At 38.7% G+C, this 20,946-nt stretch overlaps 1 protein-coding gene across 1 annotated transcript; it reads right to left on the bottom strand.

Annotated features, from left to right (window-relative positions):
• Window positions 1–309: 309 nt before the first annotated feature.
• Window positions 310–12,109, bottom strand: LOC138191700 (uncharacterized). The gene is made up of 8 exons (XM_069138636.1): window positions 12,025–12,109; window positions 9,761–9,852; window positions 9,209–9,491; window positions 8,555–9,001; window positions 8,178–8,356; window positions 1,390–1,672; window positions 707–1,153; window positions 310–508 (listed from the first exon to the last, which is right to left on the bottom strand). Exons 2-8 carry the CDS (start codon window positions 9,822–9,824, stop codon window positions 334–336), a joined length of 1,878 nt encoding a protein of 625 aa, XP_068994737.1. The 5' UTR covers window positions 9,825–9,852; window positions 12,025–12,109; the 3' UTR covers window positions 310–333.
• Between the last annotated feature and the right edge of the window lie 8,837 nt (window positions 12,110–20,946).

Raw genomic sequence — 20,946 nt, 5'->3', positions numbered from 1 at the left:
AAACAATTGAATAGATGACAGAAAAAGTATAGTATTTTGTCAAACAGAAAATATGATCTAATGGTACAAACAAAGTGATGATACCTTTGGATTGTTGAAGAAAGAGTCAAAATTAATATTTGAATCTGAGTGCGTAATTTAATGCTAACATCAGATTAAACAAATCTAAAAACAATATGTAGGTTTATGCTATGTATATATTGAAGAAAAGGATTTTATCATTACAGATGCCATCCAGAAAACATCATGAACCCTTTACCAAAACATTGTCTTAATTTTAAAGCATAAACTTTATGATTAAATGAGCCGATGAGTGTAATTTTCTTTTCAGTCTTAATTGCACTCATTTTCAGTTGAAGCATCGTATTCTTCCCCAAACACTTCCACTTCACAAAGTGTCAGGTACTCTTTTCTTCCAGGAATCACAATGTTAACATAACGACCTTCCATTCCTTCACACTCAAATGTCTGGGAGGTCCCTGCAGCGATAGATGAGATCACAGCGCATCTAAAGACAAAGAGAAGTCAGCAAAATGATGAGTAAAACAGGGTGATAAAACTCCATAAGTCGCACCATTTTTTTTTTATTAGGTACTGATGCATGTGGTGGTTGTGGTGGTAAACATGGGTTTCTACTTTGAAATTATGTGAATATCCATGAAACTATTTTTCTGTAATTTACACAACCAATGCTAAAAGCTGTCACCTGGGATTATCGTTGCCATTGTCTTCCAGGGAATCTCCAATGTGGATCTCAGCTCCATTGATCCTTTGATGGCAACAATCTTGTCTGTTGGTGATGGTGACATTATTGATTATGTATGTCTTAAGGAGGTCTAGTCTCCACCATGGATTTTGGTTCATGTTTGTGTGGGAACAGGATCCCTGCCCCCAGTTGCTAGCACGATTTCCATCAATGGCCCTTTCAGGGATGCCGTTCCAACCCAGTGAAGACTGAGTCACTTTTCCAACTCTAGCAATATTAAGAATAGTTGGAGCAGGTCTACCTGAAAGTTCAGCCTCAACTTCTACCTCACAAAGTGTCAGGTACTCCTTTCTTCCAGGAATCACAATGTTTATATAACTACCCTCCATTCCATTACACTCAAAGGTTTGGGAGGCCCCTCCAGCGATATATGGGATCACAGCGCATCTAAATTTAGAAAGAGATTGAGAAAAAGAAGGAAATATGATTATGAGTAAAACAGTTTGACCTTAAAAACAATATTGATGGATCTCATCATTAGTTGTAATTAGATAATGATAATGCCACTGTATAGAAAGATGGGTTTCTGTTGAAATTATGCAGATATCTGATAGTGTTTTTCCATCATTAAAACAACCGGTGGTAGTAATTTAAAACTAGTTTAAGGTATACAGCATTGTTACCTGGGATTAGCGTTGCCGTTGTCATTGAGTGAATTTCCAACGCGGATCTCAGCTCCATTGATCCTTTGATGGCAACAATCTTGTCTGTTGGTGATGGTGACATTATTGATTGTATATGTCTTAAGGAGGTCTAGTCTCCACCATGGATTTTGGTCATTGTTTGTGTGGGTACAGGATCCCTGCTCAAAGTTGCTGGCACGATTTCCATCAACGGCCCTTTGAGGCATGCCGTTCCAACCCAGTGAAGACTGAGTCACTTTTCCACCTCTGGCTACATTAGTACCTGGACAGTTATAAATTGTTATATTAATGTTTGACAAAGGGACAGACATTTTAGATTTGATGATTTTACCAAGACCTCTAATGACCAGGCAATCAGCATATTAAATAGAATTGTACGATGACCATTGCAAAAACATTACTTTCATTCTTGTCTACAAAAAATTAAATAAATAAATAAAACACACAAAAAAAAATACCTGCATTTACAACTGTACATTTTTTGCGTGACTTAAGTGAAATGGAAATACATTTGACCTAAAATGATAATCTCACCCAAAGAGCCGCATATCTGTCCTAGAAGAGGCAACAAGAGAAACACCACAGTTTGAAGTGTCATCGTCCCGTTGAGAAGGTTCACCACACTTCTGTTGAATGGTGACACAGATTTTGAAACACTGATTTAACATGGAGAGGTTCAGATGGAGTGAATTTTGTTTGAAATGTTACTCTTAAAAATATAAATCTATGTCTTTAGTGTTCTGTCATCTGTGATGTGGCACTCAGCGTCTCTATCGAGTCATGATTTAAAAATAATAACTACCCTCCAATGATCAACCCCTTAGGTCTTTTGTGCAAGGAGTTTTTGAGGACCCACAGTTACACTTTATATTTAACCTTCAGAATCCAATGGATGCAAATTGCATCCAAAGTCCCAACCCTTCTTCTGGTTTAATTGTGCAGTAACTATTCATCACATGGAGATGCATATCCTATCCGCAACTGCATGGCTTGAATTTTCCAACAACGTGATTGTCTCATCTGTGTGTCAAAGCATTGCAGAGAAAATGGACTTTAAAGTTGCATCAAATTTATTCTTCATTACACTATGTATGTATGTAGCTCTGCGTCTATCACACCCGCTACTCCTGATTGAATAATTCCCAAAGTCCTGATCGCTTCCCAACGTATCACATATTAAAATAAACAGCAGAATTTACCCTTTTTGATGATGCGACAAAATTTCCCCACCGTGGGATTAATAAAGTCTTATCTATCCATCTACGCTTCGTTTCTCTGTATGACAGATTTTTTTTTTTATCTGATCCGGTTTTGAAATTACAGCTGACTTTATGTTTGATATTACATCCCATTTTGTATTAAAAATACAAATCAAAAATAAAACAAATTTGTGGGCCTACCCAACAGCTGAGTTATTAGCACATATGACATGGGTGTATGCCCTGAGTGTTAGTCCCCCATTTGGGCCCCTGGCCAGCAGGAGTCATTCATTGCATTTATTTTCTGAGGCACTAATAAAACATTTTCCAGCTGCAAAGTCATACAGTGTCCCATAAACATGGTTTTAATATTGGATGACTCAAAACAATATTGTCTACACAATTATAAAAAAAGGTATATCTACTGCCAATATGTTATGGTGAGATACATGTAAAAATAGATACATTGTATAAGGCTATTTTAGTTTGAGGCTAATCTCCAAGTATTTTTTAAATCAAATGATTAAAGATGTGGATACCCTGGACTGTTATGGAAAATAAAAGATATTGCATGCATGGTTAGCCCCTGTAATTGCCAAGAAATGAGCTTAACATTGAATGTAGTGAAATTACCCTGAAAATAGTGTAAGGTTCATAGGGTTAAGCAACCTGGATTGGTCATATAAATAATGACAGCTTGATGTCCTGGACAATGGACACATTTCAGATTGCATCGATATAATGTGTTGTCAGGAAGAGGCGGACTGACTTAATGGTTCGATTCAGCAGACTTGGGTGCAAGAGAAAGGTATTTGCTTGTTTCCCATTTCCAACCACAAGTCGTGACAGTCTTCTAAAATTGGGTTAAAGATCGTGTAAAGTGAATTCAGAGATTTGCTTCTAAATACATTATATATGTGAGAAATTAATTGCTCAAAGCATGTGCAAAGACTTAAACCCATGTTGTACTGAATTGTGGAGTTTGACCGTCAAACTGTTTCATGTAAAAACACATCTGTACAATAATCATGCTGTTTATTCAGCATCTTGAGGGCCACACCTGTCAAAAATTGAGGGATTATTTTAGCACAGGTAAAGTGCTCACTAACATACATTTTAAGAAATTTGTAAGAGCATTAGAGATAAATCAACCTTTTTTGTACATAGAAGAAGTCTTGGATCTTTTACTTAAACTCATGAATAATGGGAGTCAAAAATATAGTGTTGCCTTTATATGTATCTTTAGTGTACGTAAATAGCAATCCATCCCTTCCCTCTAACACAATCTTCCTTTCACTTAGTATAGTTTTAGAAAACAAAAACATGATTGAGCACAAGCTTACACTTTTAAACAGTACATATATGGGGTGACCATCAGGGTCCTAAATGGGAATAAGCAGACATAAAAAGGGGGGCATTACAACAATTTAAAAAAAGTAAATACCATAAAATCAGATTTCTTGTAATCATGACCACAATTTATTTCTATCCAAATATTTAAAAAAAAATACTATATTATTGGTATATATTGCTCACAATATGTATCAGTCTGAATTATTCTTAGTGTTTGATAAATGAGAAGCAAGCAATATTTAATTTCCTTTTTAAGTTGCATTAATACTCTAACATTTAAAGCCATGTCATAATCAAATACATTGTACAGTTGTAAAAATGTTTTGCCTAACCTCATTGTTACTATCAAGATTAAAACAAACAACAACAAAGAAAATCTATGACAATCTGTTTTTTAAAGTGACATTTTTTTAGTTTGTTCTTGGTAAGGCTTGCATATGGTGGGAAATATATATTTTTTTTAAACAACAACAAAAAGTCAAACCTTCTATTCTGCCAAAGACTTACCTTGAAGCATCGGAGTACTTTGGAAGTAGATGTAGTCTGCTGTGTGCCTAGAGAGCATTTCTTTTATACTACTGTGCTAAGCATGATTGACAAGTGTTTGATTCTTGAAAATCCTGTTTCAATAACAATTGTTGGTTTTGTATGTTTTCTCGCTTTTTATATACGCCCTTGTCAAACTCCAGAGTGCCTGTAGTACTACATGATTCACATCATGCGTTTTCTACTCAAATAACGTATCTGGTCCAAGCTTGTGACATATACAGTGCATCCGGAAAGTATTCACAGTGCTTCACTTTTTCCACATTTTGTTGTTACAGCCTTATTCCAAAATGGATTGAATTCATTTTTGTTTCTATCTTTCTATTCATAATGATAACATGAAAAAAGTTTGTTTAAAATTTTTGCAAATCTATTAAAAATAATGAACGAAAATATAACTATCAGTATTCACAACCTTTGCTCAATACTTTGTTGAAGCACCTTTGGCAGCAATTACAGCCTCAAGTCTTTTTGAGTATGATGCTACAAGCGTGGCACACCTATTCTTGTGCAGTTTCTCCCATTCTTCTTTGCAGGACCTCTCAAGCTCCATCAGGTTGAATGGGGACCGTCGGTGCACAGCTATTTTCAGATCTCTCCACAGATGTTCAATCGGGTTCAAGTCTGGGCTCTGACAGGGCCACTCAAGGACATTCACGGAGTTGTCCTGAAGCCACTCCTTTGTTATCTTGGCTGTGTGCTTCGGGTCGTTGTCCTGTTGGAAGATGAACCTTCGCTCCAGTTTGAGGTCCGGAGCTCTCTGGAGCAGGTTTTCATCAAGATTGTCTCTGTACATTGCTGCATTCATCTTTCCCTCCATCCTGACTAGTCTCCCAGTTCCTGCTGCTGAAAAAACATCCCCACAGCATGATGCTGCCACCACCATGCTTCACTGTCGGGATGGTATTGGCCAGGTGATGAGCGGTGCCTGGTTTCCTCCAGACATGACGCTTGGCATTCAGGCCAAAGAGTTCAATCTTTGCTTCATCAGACCAGAGAATGTTGTTTCTTCTGGTCTGAGAGTCCTTCAGGTGCCTTTTGGTAAACTCCAGGTGGGCTGTCATGTGCCTTTTCCTGAGGAGTGGCTTCCGTCTGGCTACTCTAACATACAGGCCTGCTTGGTGGAGTGCTGCAGAGATGGTTGTCCTTCTGGAAGGTTATCCTCTCTTCACAAAGCAACGTGACCTGAGGGGTCTGGACGGTTCATAAGGTCGCAGCAGATCACAAATGCATTTTGGCCCAAAACCATTCAGTGCTTTCCAAACCAACAGGAGGGTTGTAAAGTCAATTTTTTGTTGGATAGGAAGCCAGTGTATAGACCTCAGAACTGGAGTGATGTGATCCAGTTTCTTGGTCTTAGTGAGAACTTGAGCTGCAGCGTTCTGAATCAGCTGCAACTGTCTGATTGACTTTTTAAAGATCTGTAAACACACTGTTACCATAGTCGAGTCTACTGAAGATAAATGCATGGACAAGTTTTTCCAAATCCTGTTGAGACATAAGTCCTCTAATCCTTGATATATTCTTCAGGTGATAGTTGGCTGGTTTTGTAATTGTCTTGATATGGTTGTTCAGATTGAGGACTGAATCCATGACTACACCCAGATTGTATGGCTTGGTTTGTGTTTTTTAACATCAGCGATTGGAGCTGAGCGCTGACTTTCAATCGTTCTTCCTTGGCACCAAAAACAATTACTTCTGTTTTATCCTTATTTAAGTGAAGACAATTCTGGCACATCCAGTTGTTGATTTGTTCAATGCATTTACCCAGCCCTTTGTATGGGATTATGCAAAGGTAGATCCGAAAGTTACGTGACTGCCCTAATTGTGGAGGAACAGAGCACAGCCTTATAATGTGTATGAAAGTGAAAAGCAATAACTTTGAGGGGTAAATATTCTATGTTATGTCACGATCAACATCACCTGAGTTCCATGAACTTTTGGGACCACTGGTACCCGTGTATCTGCGCTCATCACATTTTGTTTCAAATTCAGGAAATGCGTTACCCTTCAAATGCCTCAGGAAACTATTGGCAATTAAGCAATGAGCCTGGCGAGGTGATTTGAGTGGCACTCACATTTCAAAAGGGGGGCAAGAATGCCACTCACTCCCCAAAAACCAGAAAATGTTCATCAGGTCAACAGCACAACAAGGACTGATTTGTCCCATCACTACAATGTATTTGGCTATAGTTAAGTTACAGTTGGACAAATGTAGCGTTTTACAATCTCTGTGCTGAGTTAGATGCCCGCTAATGGTGGTTTCATACAGGACTGAGCAACATATTGACATTTTCCCAAATTGTGATTAGGGATGGGCATTTCAAGCAAAACTCCTATTCGAAATTCCCTCTGAACTGTTCGATTTTTCTTCGACTATTCGACCCCATACATCCTTCCACCGCCCGACCGAGCGCATACACCCATATTAATATAAAGAGACAGGCCATTTGCTCAGTGCTTCACTTTAATGAAGTGTGCTTAGCGGTGGAAGGCTTGTATGCTCGCTTTACCTGCATGGTTTGCACTGCACCTCATCTTTATTTATGTTTTGAAGGAGTTCTACTCAGAACTTTCTGATGGCTGTAGTTGTCTTTGCATGTTTCCCCATGTTCACACCGTAATAGCTGCAAAGCTCCGGCCCCCTGAAAGCAGCGTTATTCTTCTCACCATGTTATTTAATGAGGCTGGCAGTCAGCTTTTAGGCGCATTACCACCACCTTCAGACGGGAGTAACGCATTACAAGTAGGCACCTGTAAAAACAAGGGAAATATGGAATATGGATTTTGGAGATTAAAACGACTATTAGAATATTTTAAATTCGTGCCAAATCCCTAATTGTGATATGAGACTAGATTTAGTCGTTGACTTTGTATATTTGGGTAATTGTTGTCTTTTTCTGGTTTTAAAGACTGCATGAGAGTGAAGTTATGTCATTTTCTGAACCTAGACAGTTCTTGCTGTCCTATTATTTGCCTTTACACTCTTGGTCAATATATCCATATATACTGATTATTCTTTATCAATAACCTCATTGTCTACATATTTTTTGAAAGCACCAATATTTTGGTGGTATATATTGTGGTACATTGTGGTATTTAGTTGACAATATTGTCATATTTAATTTTGTCCATATCGCCCAGCCCTAGTTTTATATTCATATTTCATATTCTGGTGGATTATCAATCTTTTTACTCAAAGCTAGTCAGTAAGTAATACATTTAGAAAAAGTTATAAAACTGGTCATGCATCCCTTTAGTTGAAACTTGGGTTTGAATTAAGACAAACAGTGCTTCAAAAATTTGCTTGAAGTACACATCACCATTTAATTTAATTTTAAACAATTGAATAGATGACAGAAAAAGTATAGTATTTTGTCAAACAGAAAATATGATATTAATGGTACAAACAAAGTGATGATACCATTGGATTGTTGAAGAAAGAGTCAAAATTAATATTTGAATCTGAGTGCGTAAATTAATGCTAACATCAGATTAAACAAATCTAAAAACAATATGTAGGTGTATGCTATGTATATATTGAAGAAAAGGATTTTATCATTACAGATGCCATCCAGAAAACATCATGAACCTTTTACCAAAACATTGTCTTAATTTTAAAGCATAAACTTTATGATTAAATGAGCCGATGAGTGTAATTTTCTTTTCAGTCTAAATTGCACTCATTTTCAGTTGAAGCATCGTATTCTTCCCCAAACACTTCCACTTCACAAAGTGTCAGGTACTCATTTCTTCCAGGAATCACAATGTTAACATAACGACCTTCCATTCCTTCACACTCAAATGTCTGGGAGGTCCCTGCAGCGATAGATGAGATCACAGCGCATCTAAAGACAAAGACAAGTCAGCAAAATGATGAGTAAAACAGGGTGATAAAACTCCATAAGTCTCACCATTTTATTTTTATTAGATACTGATGCATGTGGTGGTTGTGGTGGTAAACATGGGTTTCTACTTTGAAATTATGTGAATATCCATGAAACTATTTTTCTGTAATTTACACAACCAATGCTAAAAGCTGTCACCTGGGATTATCGTTGCCATTGTCTTCCAGGGAATCTCCAATGTGGATCTCAGCTCCATTGATCCTTTGATGGCAACAATCTTGTCTGTTGGTGATGGTGACACTCATGACTTTGTATGTCTTAAGGAGGTCTAGTCTCCACCATGGATTTTGGTTCATGTTTGTGTGGGTACAGGATCCCTGCCCCCAGTTGCTAGCACGATTTCCATCAATGGCCCTTTCAGGGATGCCGTTCCAACTCAGTGAAGACTGAGTCACTTTTCCAACTCTAGCAATATTAAGAAGAGTTGGAGCAGGTTTACCTGAAAGTTCACCCTCAACTTCTACCTCACAAAGTGTCAGGTACTCTTTTCTTCCAGGAATCACAATGTTTAAATAACGGCCCTGCATTCCTTTGCACTTAAAGGTTTGGGAGGCCCCTGCAGCGATAAATGAGATCAAAGCGCATCTGAAAAAAAAAAGAAGAAATATAGAATAATGGGGAAAACATTGTGACTTTAAGGAAAAACATTTAGAGATCTCACCATTTGTTGTAATTAGATACGGATAATTACTTTTGATTAATAACTGTGTCCCTCTTTTGGAATTGTGCAGATTTTTGATATTGTATTTTTCTGTAACTTCAATCCTAGTTTAAGGTAACCAGCATTTTTACCTGGGATTAGCGTTACCGTTGTCCTTGAGGGAATCTCCAATGCGGATCTCAGCTCCATTGATCCTTTGATGACAACAATCTTGTCTGTTGGTGATGGTGACACTATAGATTGTGTATGTCTTAAGGAGGTCTAGTCTCCACCATGGTTTCAGGTCTTTGCTTGTGTGGGTACAAGATCCCTGCGACAACTTGCTCGCACGATTTCCATCAATGGCCCTTTGAGGGAAGGCGTACCCACCCACTGAAGACTGAGTCACTTTTCCACCTCTGGCTACATTAGTACCTGGACAGTTATAAATTGTTATATTAATGTTTGACAAAGGGACAGACGTTTTAGATGTGATGATTTTACCAAGGCCTCTAATGATCAGGCAATTAGCATATTAAATAGAATTCGTACAATGACCATTGCAAAAACATCCTTTTCATTCCCGTCTACAAAAAATGAAATAAATAAATAAACCACAAAAAAATACCTGCATTTACAACAGGAAATCTTCCGTGTGACTTAAGTGAAATGGAAATAAATTTGAGCTAAAATGATAATCTCACCAAAAGAGCCGCATATCTGTCCTAGAAGAGGCAACGAGAGAAACACCACAGCTTGAAGTGTCATCGTCCCGTTGAGAAGGTTCACCACATTTCTGTTGAATGGTGACATAGATTTTTAAACACTGATTTAACATGGTGGAAGTTCAGATCGAGTGAATTTTGTTTGAAATGTTGCTCTTAAAAATATAAATCTATGTCTTTAGTGTTCTGTCATCTGTGATGTGGCGCTCAGCGTCTCTATCGAGTCATGATGTCAAAATAATAACTACCCTCCAACGATCAACCCCTTAGGTCTTTTGTGCAAGGAGTTTTTGAGGACCCACAGTTACTCTTTAAATTTAACCTTCAGAATCCAACGGATGCAAATTGCGTCCAAAGTCCCAACCCTTCTTCTGGTTTAATTGTACAGTAACTATTCATCACATGAAGATGCATGTCCTATCCGCAACTGCATGGCTTGAATTTTCCAACAACGTGAGTGTCTCATCTGTGTGTCAAAGCATTGCAGAGAAAATGGACTTTAAAGTTGCATCAAATTTATTCTTCATTACACTATGTATGTATGTAGCTCTGCGTCTATCACACCCGCTACTCTTGATTGAATAATTCCCAAAGTCCTCATCGCTTCCCAACATATCGCATATTAAAATCAACAGCAGAATTTACCCTTTTTGGTGATGCGACAAAATTTCCCCACTGTGGGATTAATAAAGTCTTATCTGTCCATCTACCCTTCGTTTCTCTGTATGACCAAAAACATTTTTTAGCTGATCCGGTTTTGAAATCACAGCTGATTTTATGTATGATATTACATCCCACTTTGTATTAAAAATACAAAGGAAAAACAAAACAAAAATAAAAGGAATTTCTGGGCCTACCCAACAGCTAAAAAACATATATCTACTGCCAATATGTTACGTGAGACACATGTAAAAATAGATACATTTTATTTGGATATTTTAGTTTAATGCTAATATAAAAAATATCTAAGTATTATCAAATCAAATGATTAAAGATTTGGATAGCCTGGACTGTTATGAAAAATATAAGATATTATGATAAGATATTATGGTTAGCCCCCATAATTGCCAAGACATGAGCTTAAAATTGAAGGTAGTGAAATTAACCTGAAAATAGTGTGAGGTTCATAGGGTTAAGTAACCTGTGGTGGTCATATAATGACAGCTTGATGTCCTGGACAATAGACACATTTCAGATTGCATCGATATAATGTGTTGTCAGGAAGAGGCGGACTGACTTAATGGTTTGATACAGCAGACTTGGGTGCAAGAGAAAGGTATTTGCTTGTTTCCCATTTCCAACAACAAGTCGCGACAGTCTTTTAAAATTGGGTTCAAGATCGTGTAAAGTGACATAGTGTATAGTGCCAGGTCAGATGTCAGGAGACCTGTCATTCGCTACTGGTAACCTGTAATCCAGTACTACCTGACTCAGGGTCGGGTGATCAGCGAATAAACTGGAAAAATCAAGAATTTTCAAAATAGCTTGGTCCCTTTATTTACATTTCCAACGGATGAAGAAAGGAAGAAGAGATGGATTGAATTTATTAGAAGCCTCGCTGATGGAGAGTTTTGTGTCAACACCAACATACAACCACAATAATGGGAGTCAAAAATATGGTGTTGCCTTTATATTTATCTTGAGTGTACGTAAATAGCAATCCATCCCTTCCCTCGAACACAATCTTCCTTTCACTTAGTATAGTTTTAGAAAACAAAAACATGATTGAGCACAAGCTTACACTTTTAAACATGACATACATGGGTCCTAAATGGGAATAAGCAGACAAAAAAAAAGGGGGGGGGGCATTACCACAATTTAAAAAAAGTAAATACCATAAAATCAGATTTCTTGTAATCATGACCACAATTTATTTCTATCCAAACATAAAAAAATACTATATTATTGGTATATATTGCTCACAAGATGTATCAGTCTGAATTATTCTTAGTGTTTGATAAATGAGAAGCAAGCAATATTTAATTTCCTTTTGAAGTTGCATTAATACTCTAACATTTGAAGCCATGTCATAATCAAATACACTGTACAATTGTAAACAAAATTTGCCTAAACTCATTGTTACTATCAAAATTTAAAAGCAAAAATAAATCTATGACAAACTGTTTTTTAAAGTGGCATTTTTTTGGTTTGTTCTTGATAAGGCTTACATATGGTGGGAAAATATATATTTTTTAAAACAACAACAAAACAAAGTCAAACCTTCTATTCCGCCAAAGACTTACCTTGAAGCACCGGAGTACTTTGGAAGTAGATGTAGTCTGCTGTGTGCATAGAGATTATTTCTTTTATACTACTGTGACAAGTGTTTGAGTCATGAAAACCCTTTTCAAATAACAATTGTTGGTTTTGTGTGTTTGCTCGCTTTTTATATACGCCCTCGTCAAACTCCAGAGTGCCTGTTGTACTACATGATTCACATCATGTGTCTTCTACTCAAGTTATGTAACTGGCCCAAGCTTGTGACATATACAGTGCATCCGGGAAGTATTCACAGCGCTTAACTTTTTCCACATTTGTTGTTACAGCCTTAATCCAAAATGGATTAAATTATTTTTTTCCATCTTTCTTTCTATTCATAATGATAACGTGAAAAAAGTTTGTTTAAAATTTTTGCAAATCTATTAAAAATAATGAACGAAAATATAACTATCAGTATTCACAACCTTTGCTCAATACTTTGTTGAAGCACCTTTGGCAGCAATTACAGCCTCAAGTCTTTTTGAGTATGATGCTACAAGCGTGGCACACCTATTTTTTTGGGCAGTTTCTCCCATTCTTATTTGCAGGACCTCTCAAGCTCCATCAGGTTGGATGGAGAGCATCGGTGCACAGCTATTTTCAGATCTCTCCACAGATGTTCAATCGGGTACAAGTCTGGGGTCTGGCTGGGCCACTCAAGGACATTCACAGCGTTGTTCTGAAGCCACTCCTTTGTTATCTTGGCTGTGTGCTTCGGGTCGTTGTCCTGTTGGAAGATGAACCTTCGCTCCAGTCTGAGGTCCAGAGCGCTCTGGAGAAAGTTTTCATCAAGGTTGTCTCTGTACATTGCTGCATTCATCTTTCCCTCCATCCTGACTAGTTTCCCAGTTCCTGCCGCTGAAAAACATCTCCACACCATGACGCTGCCACCACCATGCTTCACTGTAGGGATGATATTGGCCAGGTGATGAGCGGTGCCTGGTTTCCTCCAGACATGACGCCAAAGAGTTCAATCTTTGCTTCATCAGACCAGAGAATGTTGTTTCTTCTGGTCTGAGAGTCCTTCAGGTGCCTTTTGGTAAACTCCAGGTGGGCTGTCATGTGCCTTTCCCTGAGGAGTGGCTTCCGTCTGGCTACTCTAACATACAGGCCTGCTTGGTGGAGTGCTGCAGAGATGGTTGTCCTCCTGGAAGGTTCTCCTCTCTTCACAGAGCAACGTTGGAGCTCTGTCAGAGTGACCATCAGGTTCTTGGTCACCTGACCAAGGCCCTTCTCCCCCAATCACTCAGTTTGGCCGGGCGGCCAACTCTCGGAAGAGTCCTGGTGGTTCCAAACTTCTTCCATTTACGGATGATGGAGGCCACTGTGCTCATTGGGACCTTCAATGCTGCAGAAATTGTTCTGTATCCTTCCCCAGATCTGTGCCTTGATACAATCCTGTCTCGGAGGCCTACAGACAATTCCTTGGACTTCATGGCTTGGTTTGTGCTCTGACATGCACTGTCAACTGTGGGACCTTATATACACAAGTGTGTGCCTTTCCAAATCATGTCCAATCAACTGAATTTACCACAGGTGGACTCCAATCAAGTTGTAGAAACATCTCAAGGATGATCAGTGGAAACAGGATGCACCTGAACTCAATTTTAAAGTGTCTTGGCAAAGGCTGTGAATACTTATGTCAATGTGATTATTCAATTTTTGTTATTTTTTATTGATTTTGCAAAAAATTCTAAAAAACTTTTTTCACTTTATCATTATGCGGTCTTGTGTGTAGAATTTTTAGGGAAAAAAATGAATTTAATCCATTTTGAAATAAGCCTGTAACATAACAAAATGTGGAAAAAGTGAAGCGCAGTGAATACTTTCCGGATGCACTGAACAGTACAGGAGTCCCGCTGCAAGGAATAGAGATGTATCTGCTACAAATGAAACAATAGAATATAAAGTAGACCATAAAAAAAAATAAGAAACTAAAGGTGACCTTAAACTTGGTTAATTTTTTTGCAATTTCAACAACTTAAATTTATAAATAGATTTCCTGAATTTTTTTTTGAATGTGCATTGAGCTCTCAGGGCCACTGCACTGTACCTTTAGTTTCCAAAGCTTATCTATTTTAAACCTATTTAGTTTATTGGCATTAACCACAATATTCCTTACTGCGTCACTGCATATTACAAAAAACAACAAATAAGAATTTGTGGCCCAAATGGCTATGTATTTTCATATTTGTCATTACAAAATTCAAATGAGGTAAAAAAACATCCAAAATATTTGCTTAGCGGCTGCCTATGATTGATGTGGTTTTTTTTTAATCTCTGTTCCACACCCTTTCTGTCTCCTGTTCCCACCCTTTCTCACGCTTCTAACAAGCTACCCTCCCATGCACTCTCCTTCTTTTTTCAACATGTCTTGCCTTCTGTCTCTTTAGCTACATATCTGCATTACATCCTGTCACTCTTTACAGTCTCAACATCCACTATGTTCATCTTTTAATTCTCTTATCTGTCGGCATTCTCCTCTTGCCCAGGGGCGGATCCAGATTATTTTTAGCTGTGGGGCACAGGGAGGAACAAAAGTTAAATTGCGTGGGCCACCCTGAAGTGACAAAAAAAAAAAAATCTAAATTCATATGAAAATGTGTCTCTCTCTCATCTCTTCTTGGTCTTCAACGTTACATTATTTCTGTTCATTTCTTCTCTCGTCTCTCACCTGTGTATTAAAAATGTTGTCAATTATATACACCTTTATTTTATCGTTTACCTCATTTTAAATTTGAATTATAAAAATCTCAAAAAATCACATGTAAACAAAATGTGTTTAATACAATCATATATTACATACAATAATACTATATTATGACTGTATAATTATGCTTTGTTTGTATTGTTGGTTCCACTGTAAAGAACTCACAGAATACCTTTGTGATAGTTTGTATGGGATCAGCTCAGTCAGTTTTTGATTGTGTTGAACAGCACAGAGATGCTAATAATGCTAATCCTATCTTGTGGGAAAGTACCTGCTCATCCTCTCTTATCTTCATCACCGCCTCTCTTTCTTTTTCTCAGTCTTCTCATCCTGTCCTGTATCTCTACCCATACTAAAGTTCAGCTTTGACTGATGCAGTTGTTTCATGCCTATCTGTGTAAAGAAAGTAACAGTGTTTTCAGGATAATCTTGCAGTGAAATAAAAACATATAACATAAATACATTTAATCCTTTTACACAAGCTGAAAATAAAAGCATTCCAACTTAGATCGAAAATTGATCTTAGATGGATGAAATTAGTTCTACAGCTAGATAGCAGGTAATCACTCAAGTGAAACTTATCAGCCGGCAGCATGACGACGACCGCTTTTTAATGTAATGAATGAGTTTTTGTCAGATGATTTTTGTAGTAAAATATTGCAGCATGATTATTGTTGCTCTACAAACAGCTATATACTAAACTTATCTTGTTAAAGATGCTGTAAAGTAGAAATGAAAATGAGTTTTAAGTTCACACCACAGAAGTATGTGTTGTTGACTACCCATCCCAATTTGAATGAAAAATAACACTGGCAAGTATGTTAAATTAGGCTTTGAAATCTTGAGAAAATCAGCAGTCTTTTCTGCTCAGAGATTGTGGGGGCGTGTCACCTGAAGCCCCTGAAGCTCCGCCCACTCCCTGGAAGGCGCCGCCTCTCCCAAAGTTCCTATGACCCGGGCAATGGACGCTACGGCAAGCCGTTTAACAGGACTCGTTCAGCCTGATGTGTTTGAGCCACCAGAACCAGAATCAAGTTCTGAGCAGGACGACCTGAAAACCAACGTCATTCTTATTAGTCTGCAGCAGAATGGTAATTATTTTCTCAAATATATTGAAGTAATAACAGTACTGACTAGCATAAAGTAGCTAAACCAAGCTAGGATATCAATGAACAGATTGTATATATCGTTTTAATTGTCTGCACAGTCAGAGATCCAGTTTGCAGTCATCTTCCACACTTCAATATATATCAGTTATCCAACCCGGTTTTGTAGATTTATAAATAAGTGAACCCTGCACTCTCTTTTTACTTGTTTTTATTACCATGTTTATAGGTGAAAGAACCCGCTATTATAATTATTATTTAGACTACGATCAAACTGAACACATGCTGTATTGTTAAGTTTCATTCAACTCCACCTACCTGCAGTCTTCTGAGTGTTTTGTGTGTGAACTGCTGAATTTCTCTTTGCATCGTACCAGCTGAGTAACAGAATGCTGTCAACCAACTATATACCTTTACTGTCTAGTTGTTCATGATAAATATTAGATCAATTAAATAGTGAACAATATCTTCAGTCGCACCGTTAATGAAACTGGACGTGTACAGGTGGACCGGTGGGGAATGCAGGACGACGGCCGCAAAGGAAGAGAATATCTGCTGCAAAGACATTCGTGTTGTATGTAAAAAACACAACTATATGTTCCACAATGATCATTTACAGCCAGTAGAGTACGAGATCCCTCCACTGAAACAATTTATGACATAACAGGTTGTGAATAGATGTGCACAGCTTCCAGAATCACCACGATGCATCACTCTCCGACCAGAACCAGAACCAGAACCAGTCTGCCTGAACCCGACTTCCTGCAGGATGCTCTGGACACCAGGCAGAACACGGGCCGCTCCAGAGGAAGGAAAAAGCTGCGTAAGTTTGTTAATAAAGACATTTTTGTATTGATTTTGAATGTGTAGAAATAACATTTTTAAAAACCTTTGATTACATCACCACGCATACATTAATCTGTTTAAAAAAATAAAGTATTAGAGGACTCATTACATTATGGATTAATGCACCCAAAACAAATAGCATTTGCTTTTGATATATAGGCAAAAATAGTAATACAACTAATGAACTAATAACACCAGGGTGCACGGAGGTTTTTAGTCTCCAGAGGTGGAACAAACACAGATGATGTTCGAGAGTTCAAACATTTCTTCCCGTCACTCTTGCTTTTATTAAAATATCTGTATTAATATATTGCAGAGCGATGGACTCTTTCTCTACTGTTTGAACAGTGCTTTTACAGACCCTCAACAAAAATAAGTACTTCCAGTTTTATCCCTAATCTTCCTGAGCCATAAAGTGAGCATTCATCTGCCTGGACCGTTAGGGTGAGAAAAAAAACCACCATGGCGATCCAAGACAAGGAACTGTTGGTGTGTCCAGTAATCTCAGAGCAGAGACACACAGCTCCAGGTTCAGGATACCTGCAGAAACAAGAGCACAACTACACCAGTGAGGAGAACTGCAAAGAGTCATTGGGACATCCTGACAACGAGGAACAAGCTGCCTCTGCAGTGAACATTTCACGGCGGACTGTTTCACCAACTTCCACCGGAGACAGATGGAGTTCACGGACGCACCGCTACACCTGCAGCGCCGAGCCGAACCGAGCATCGCCCTCCCGGCCGTTCACTGTCAGGTCGCACCGGCACCGTCCGCTGCCCCCAGCGGTTCACCACTGTGCCATGCACCATGTGCTTGTTATAATTATACGAGATAACTTTTCCAGAGGTAACTCTGCTACATTCAGTCCGCGGTGCAAACCGCTAACGTGATTTTACTCGGTGTAGAATAACTTTATTTTGGTGAAATGGGAGCTAATGTGCTAAGTAGCTTCTATTGAGCTCGTAGCAGAGTTCAGAGGAAAACGCTCCGATAACCGCGGATTGTTTTTATTTTTTATCTGTGTCCATTTAGCTACGATAAGGAACTATAATATATGTAACTGGTGATGGTAAACATGGACCAGAGGAGATCTTGTCCTTCCAATTAATGAGGGTTGTTGTTTCTGTACTCCGGTGTAACGTTATAATCACTGACCTTCTCGGTTACATGTACCGGTACCGGTCTGGATAAACGAGCCCGACTACATGTGGAGGAGGAGGTGGAGGAGGAGGAGGTGGAGGAGGTGGAGGGACATCAGTGGAAGAGAAAGACTTTCGGCTCGACCTGAGCAGGTTCAAAGTTTGAATTGACGTGATATAATACATTAATGTGATGTAATGAATTGATGTAATGCAGCGTTGTGCATGTTGCAGTCGTTACAGAACTAAATCAACTCCTCCGCTCTTATTATCCCCACTATTGTAATGCAGGTGCGTTAGAAGTAGTTGGAGACTCACTGTCTGCTGTCTCTGGTGTCCAGGTTGACTCCTGTGTTACAGCTCAGGGGGACAAGCTGGATTGATATGCATCTGTATGTTTCACTCATTGGACGAATAAAATCTTATTCTATTGTGTTTTCATAAAGCAGGCTGCTCCGTCCACCAGAGAGACAGAGTGCCAGTGGGACATCATGCATAAAGTCACCGAGAGGTTGGGACGGACCGCTTAGTGGGGAAAAGAACTGCAGCCACAAGACTGTCATACAGAGCACTGAACACCTTCCAGCGAGTGGGCGGAGCTTCAGCTCCTTCAGGACACGCCCCCTCAGTCTCAGAGCAGAGAAGACTGATGGTTTTCTCACGATTTCAAACCCTAATTTAACAAACCTGTCGGTGTTTTTTTTCATTCAAATTCGGACGGGAAGTTAACCCATACTTCTGTGGTGTGATGAACTTAAAACTAATTTGCATTTCTCCCTTACAGCATCTTTAATCCTAAAGTCTCCTTTAGCGAGGCTCTTCACGAAATCAATCACAAAATCAGTCCACCTCTTTTCCCTTTCTTCATCAGTAAGAAATTGAAATAGCGATGCAGCACCGCTTTGGAGGTTCTTGCATCCAGGAAAGATTCGCTTGTGGGTGGAGGGAGACGTCCTGTAGCAGCTAGCTGATGTACAATAACAATCTGACTACGGCAGGAGTAGAACTGAAGTGGAGTGGGATGACCTCTTATGCAAATGAGCTCCAGGCTTTTATAGCGTTTCACTGTGAGAGGAGGAGCCATGCAGAAGCATTTTATTGTACCACTTACACATTCGCATAGTTGTAACTATATAAAGATGCCGCCTAGTTTATAGCAAAATAGTTAGTTGCGCAGAGAACCATAAAAGTGCGTTGTCATATCTGTCATTGCTTTCATTAAGTGCTACATTGTTACTTGTGTGATAATGTTCTTTTCATTCTTCTTTTACAAACATTGTATATGAAACTATGTTAAAGAAAGCAGAAGGATTGGGACTTCCCCTTGGAATTTCCGTAGTAAACGCACGTTGTTTTACTTGAATACACTGAGCAATTACTGCAGTCATTACAGTGAGTCAATGATTTAAGTAAGTCAGATGTTCCCGTTACTTGTTTGTGGTCTTGTTGTGTGTGTAACTTGAACTGAACCTCTCCAAGCAAGCACAGTTTAAACAGTATACCTGCTCACCTCTGTAGCCAAAAGTTCGAAGATGACAAGGCTCATTGGTGTGTTGGCTAATTGTTGCAGCTACTATAACAACCTGGTATTGCTATGCTAGCATTACTTGTTTGTTATTAAGTGCTATGTAACTCATTTGAGTGTTTGCTCATCTAATGCTTCCTGCAATGTCATGGTAAATTTTGGTTAGACGTAACTAGTTAGTCATTGAAACTGCCGCTGTAGCCTAGTGTTTGAACTCGTATTAGAGGTGGAACTGCAAAGTCTGACCCACTTCAGTCCATATGTCAGGATTAGATTGGGTTTGATTTTGATCTTTTTTACCTTTCGTTGAGTCTTTGAATGCATCTTTACCAACACACCCCTTTTTGAGTTGTTCCATCTATCTTGGCGCAGCTTGTTTCATTTTGAGTCACAAAAATAGACACTGCTGCAAGCACAGAAAAATGCCTCCTTGCACTGTACCAAAATGCAAATGCACCTGGATCTGTGTTTAGACCAGCTTTGCGCTGGTATGAAAAGAAGGTCCTCTGTCTTCACAAATGTGTATATTACCAGTGATGTGTGAGTGGGTGGAGACTACAGTCCAAAGAAACACTCCAAACAGTGTATTAAATATCATTTGTCACTAATTAAATGTGAGGGTTCTGCATGTCTGATGCATAAACTCACTATATAACTACACCAAGATCATTTGGAAAATAGCCATGGTGAACCCAGAAGCTAGATACAGTCACAGCATAGTCCATAATTTGGGCAGTGACACATTTTACTGGTTTTATAGTCCATCATATTTGATGCTTCAAATTGAAGCACTTATTTGGTTAGGCGAGGCGAGGCAAGGCGCAAGTTAAGGCAAGGCAAAGTGCTTCACATACAACCATTAAAATCATCAAAACATAATGCAAAAGTAAAAACAGTCATGAAAACATTAAACAAGCTAAAAGTAGGATAAAAGTTACAATGCAGTTTAAAAAATAAAATACAGTAGTAAAATGCAGAAATGCAAGAATTTAATCAACATCCTTAAATCTGGTTCAATGAAAAGCAGCAGCAAACAGAAAACTCTTCAATCTTGACTTGAAGCAGCTGAGAGTCTCAGCAGACCTGCAGCTTTCTGGGAGTTTGTTCCAGATATGTGGAGCAGAAAAACTGAGGGCTGCTTCTCCATGTTTAGTTATGTCTCGGGGAACAGAAAGGAGACCCGTCCCAGATGACCTGAAGGGTCTGCAAGGTTCATAAGGTTGCAGCAGATCCAAAATGTATTTTGGCCCAAAACCATTCAGTGCTTTATAAACCAACAGCAGGGTTTTAAAGTCGATTCTTTGTTGGACAGGAAGCCAACCTGAGTAAAGACCTCAGAACTGGAGTGATGTGATCCAGTTTCTTGGTCTTAGTGAGAACTTGAGCTGCAGCGTTCTGAATCAGCTGCAACTGTCTGACTGACTTTTTAAAGATCTGTAAACACACCGTTACCATAGTCGAGTCTACTGAAGATAAATGCATGGACAAGTTTTTCCAAATCCTGTTGAGACATAAGTCCTCTAATCCTTGATATATTCTTCAGGTGATAGTAGGCTGATTTTGTAATCTTGATATGGTT

The sequence above is a fragment of the Embiotoca jacksoni genome, unplaced genomic scaffold, assembly GCF_022577435.1.
Source record: "Embiotoca jacksoni isolate LCO1_2020_lvr unplaced genomic scaffold, fEmbJac1.0.p SCAF_11, whole genome shotgun sequence".
In the NCBI taxonomy this organism is placed as follows: Eukaryota; Metazoa; Chordata; class Actinopteri; family Embiotocidae; genus Embiotoca; species Embiotoca jacksoni.
Note: the sequence above shows the minus strand (reverse complement) of the source record. Positions and strands in the feature narration are given on the sequence as shown.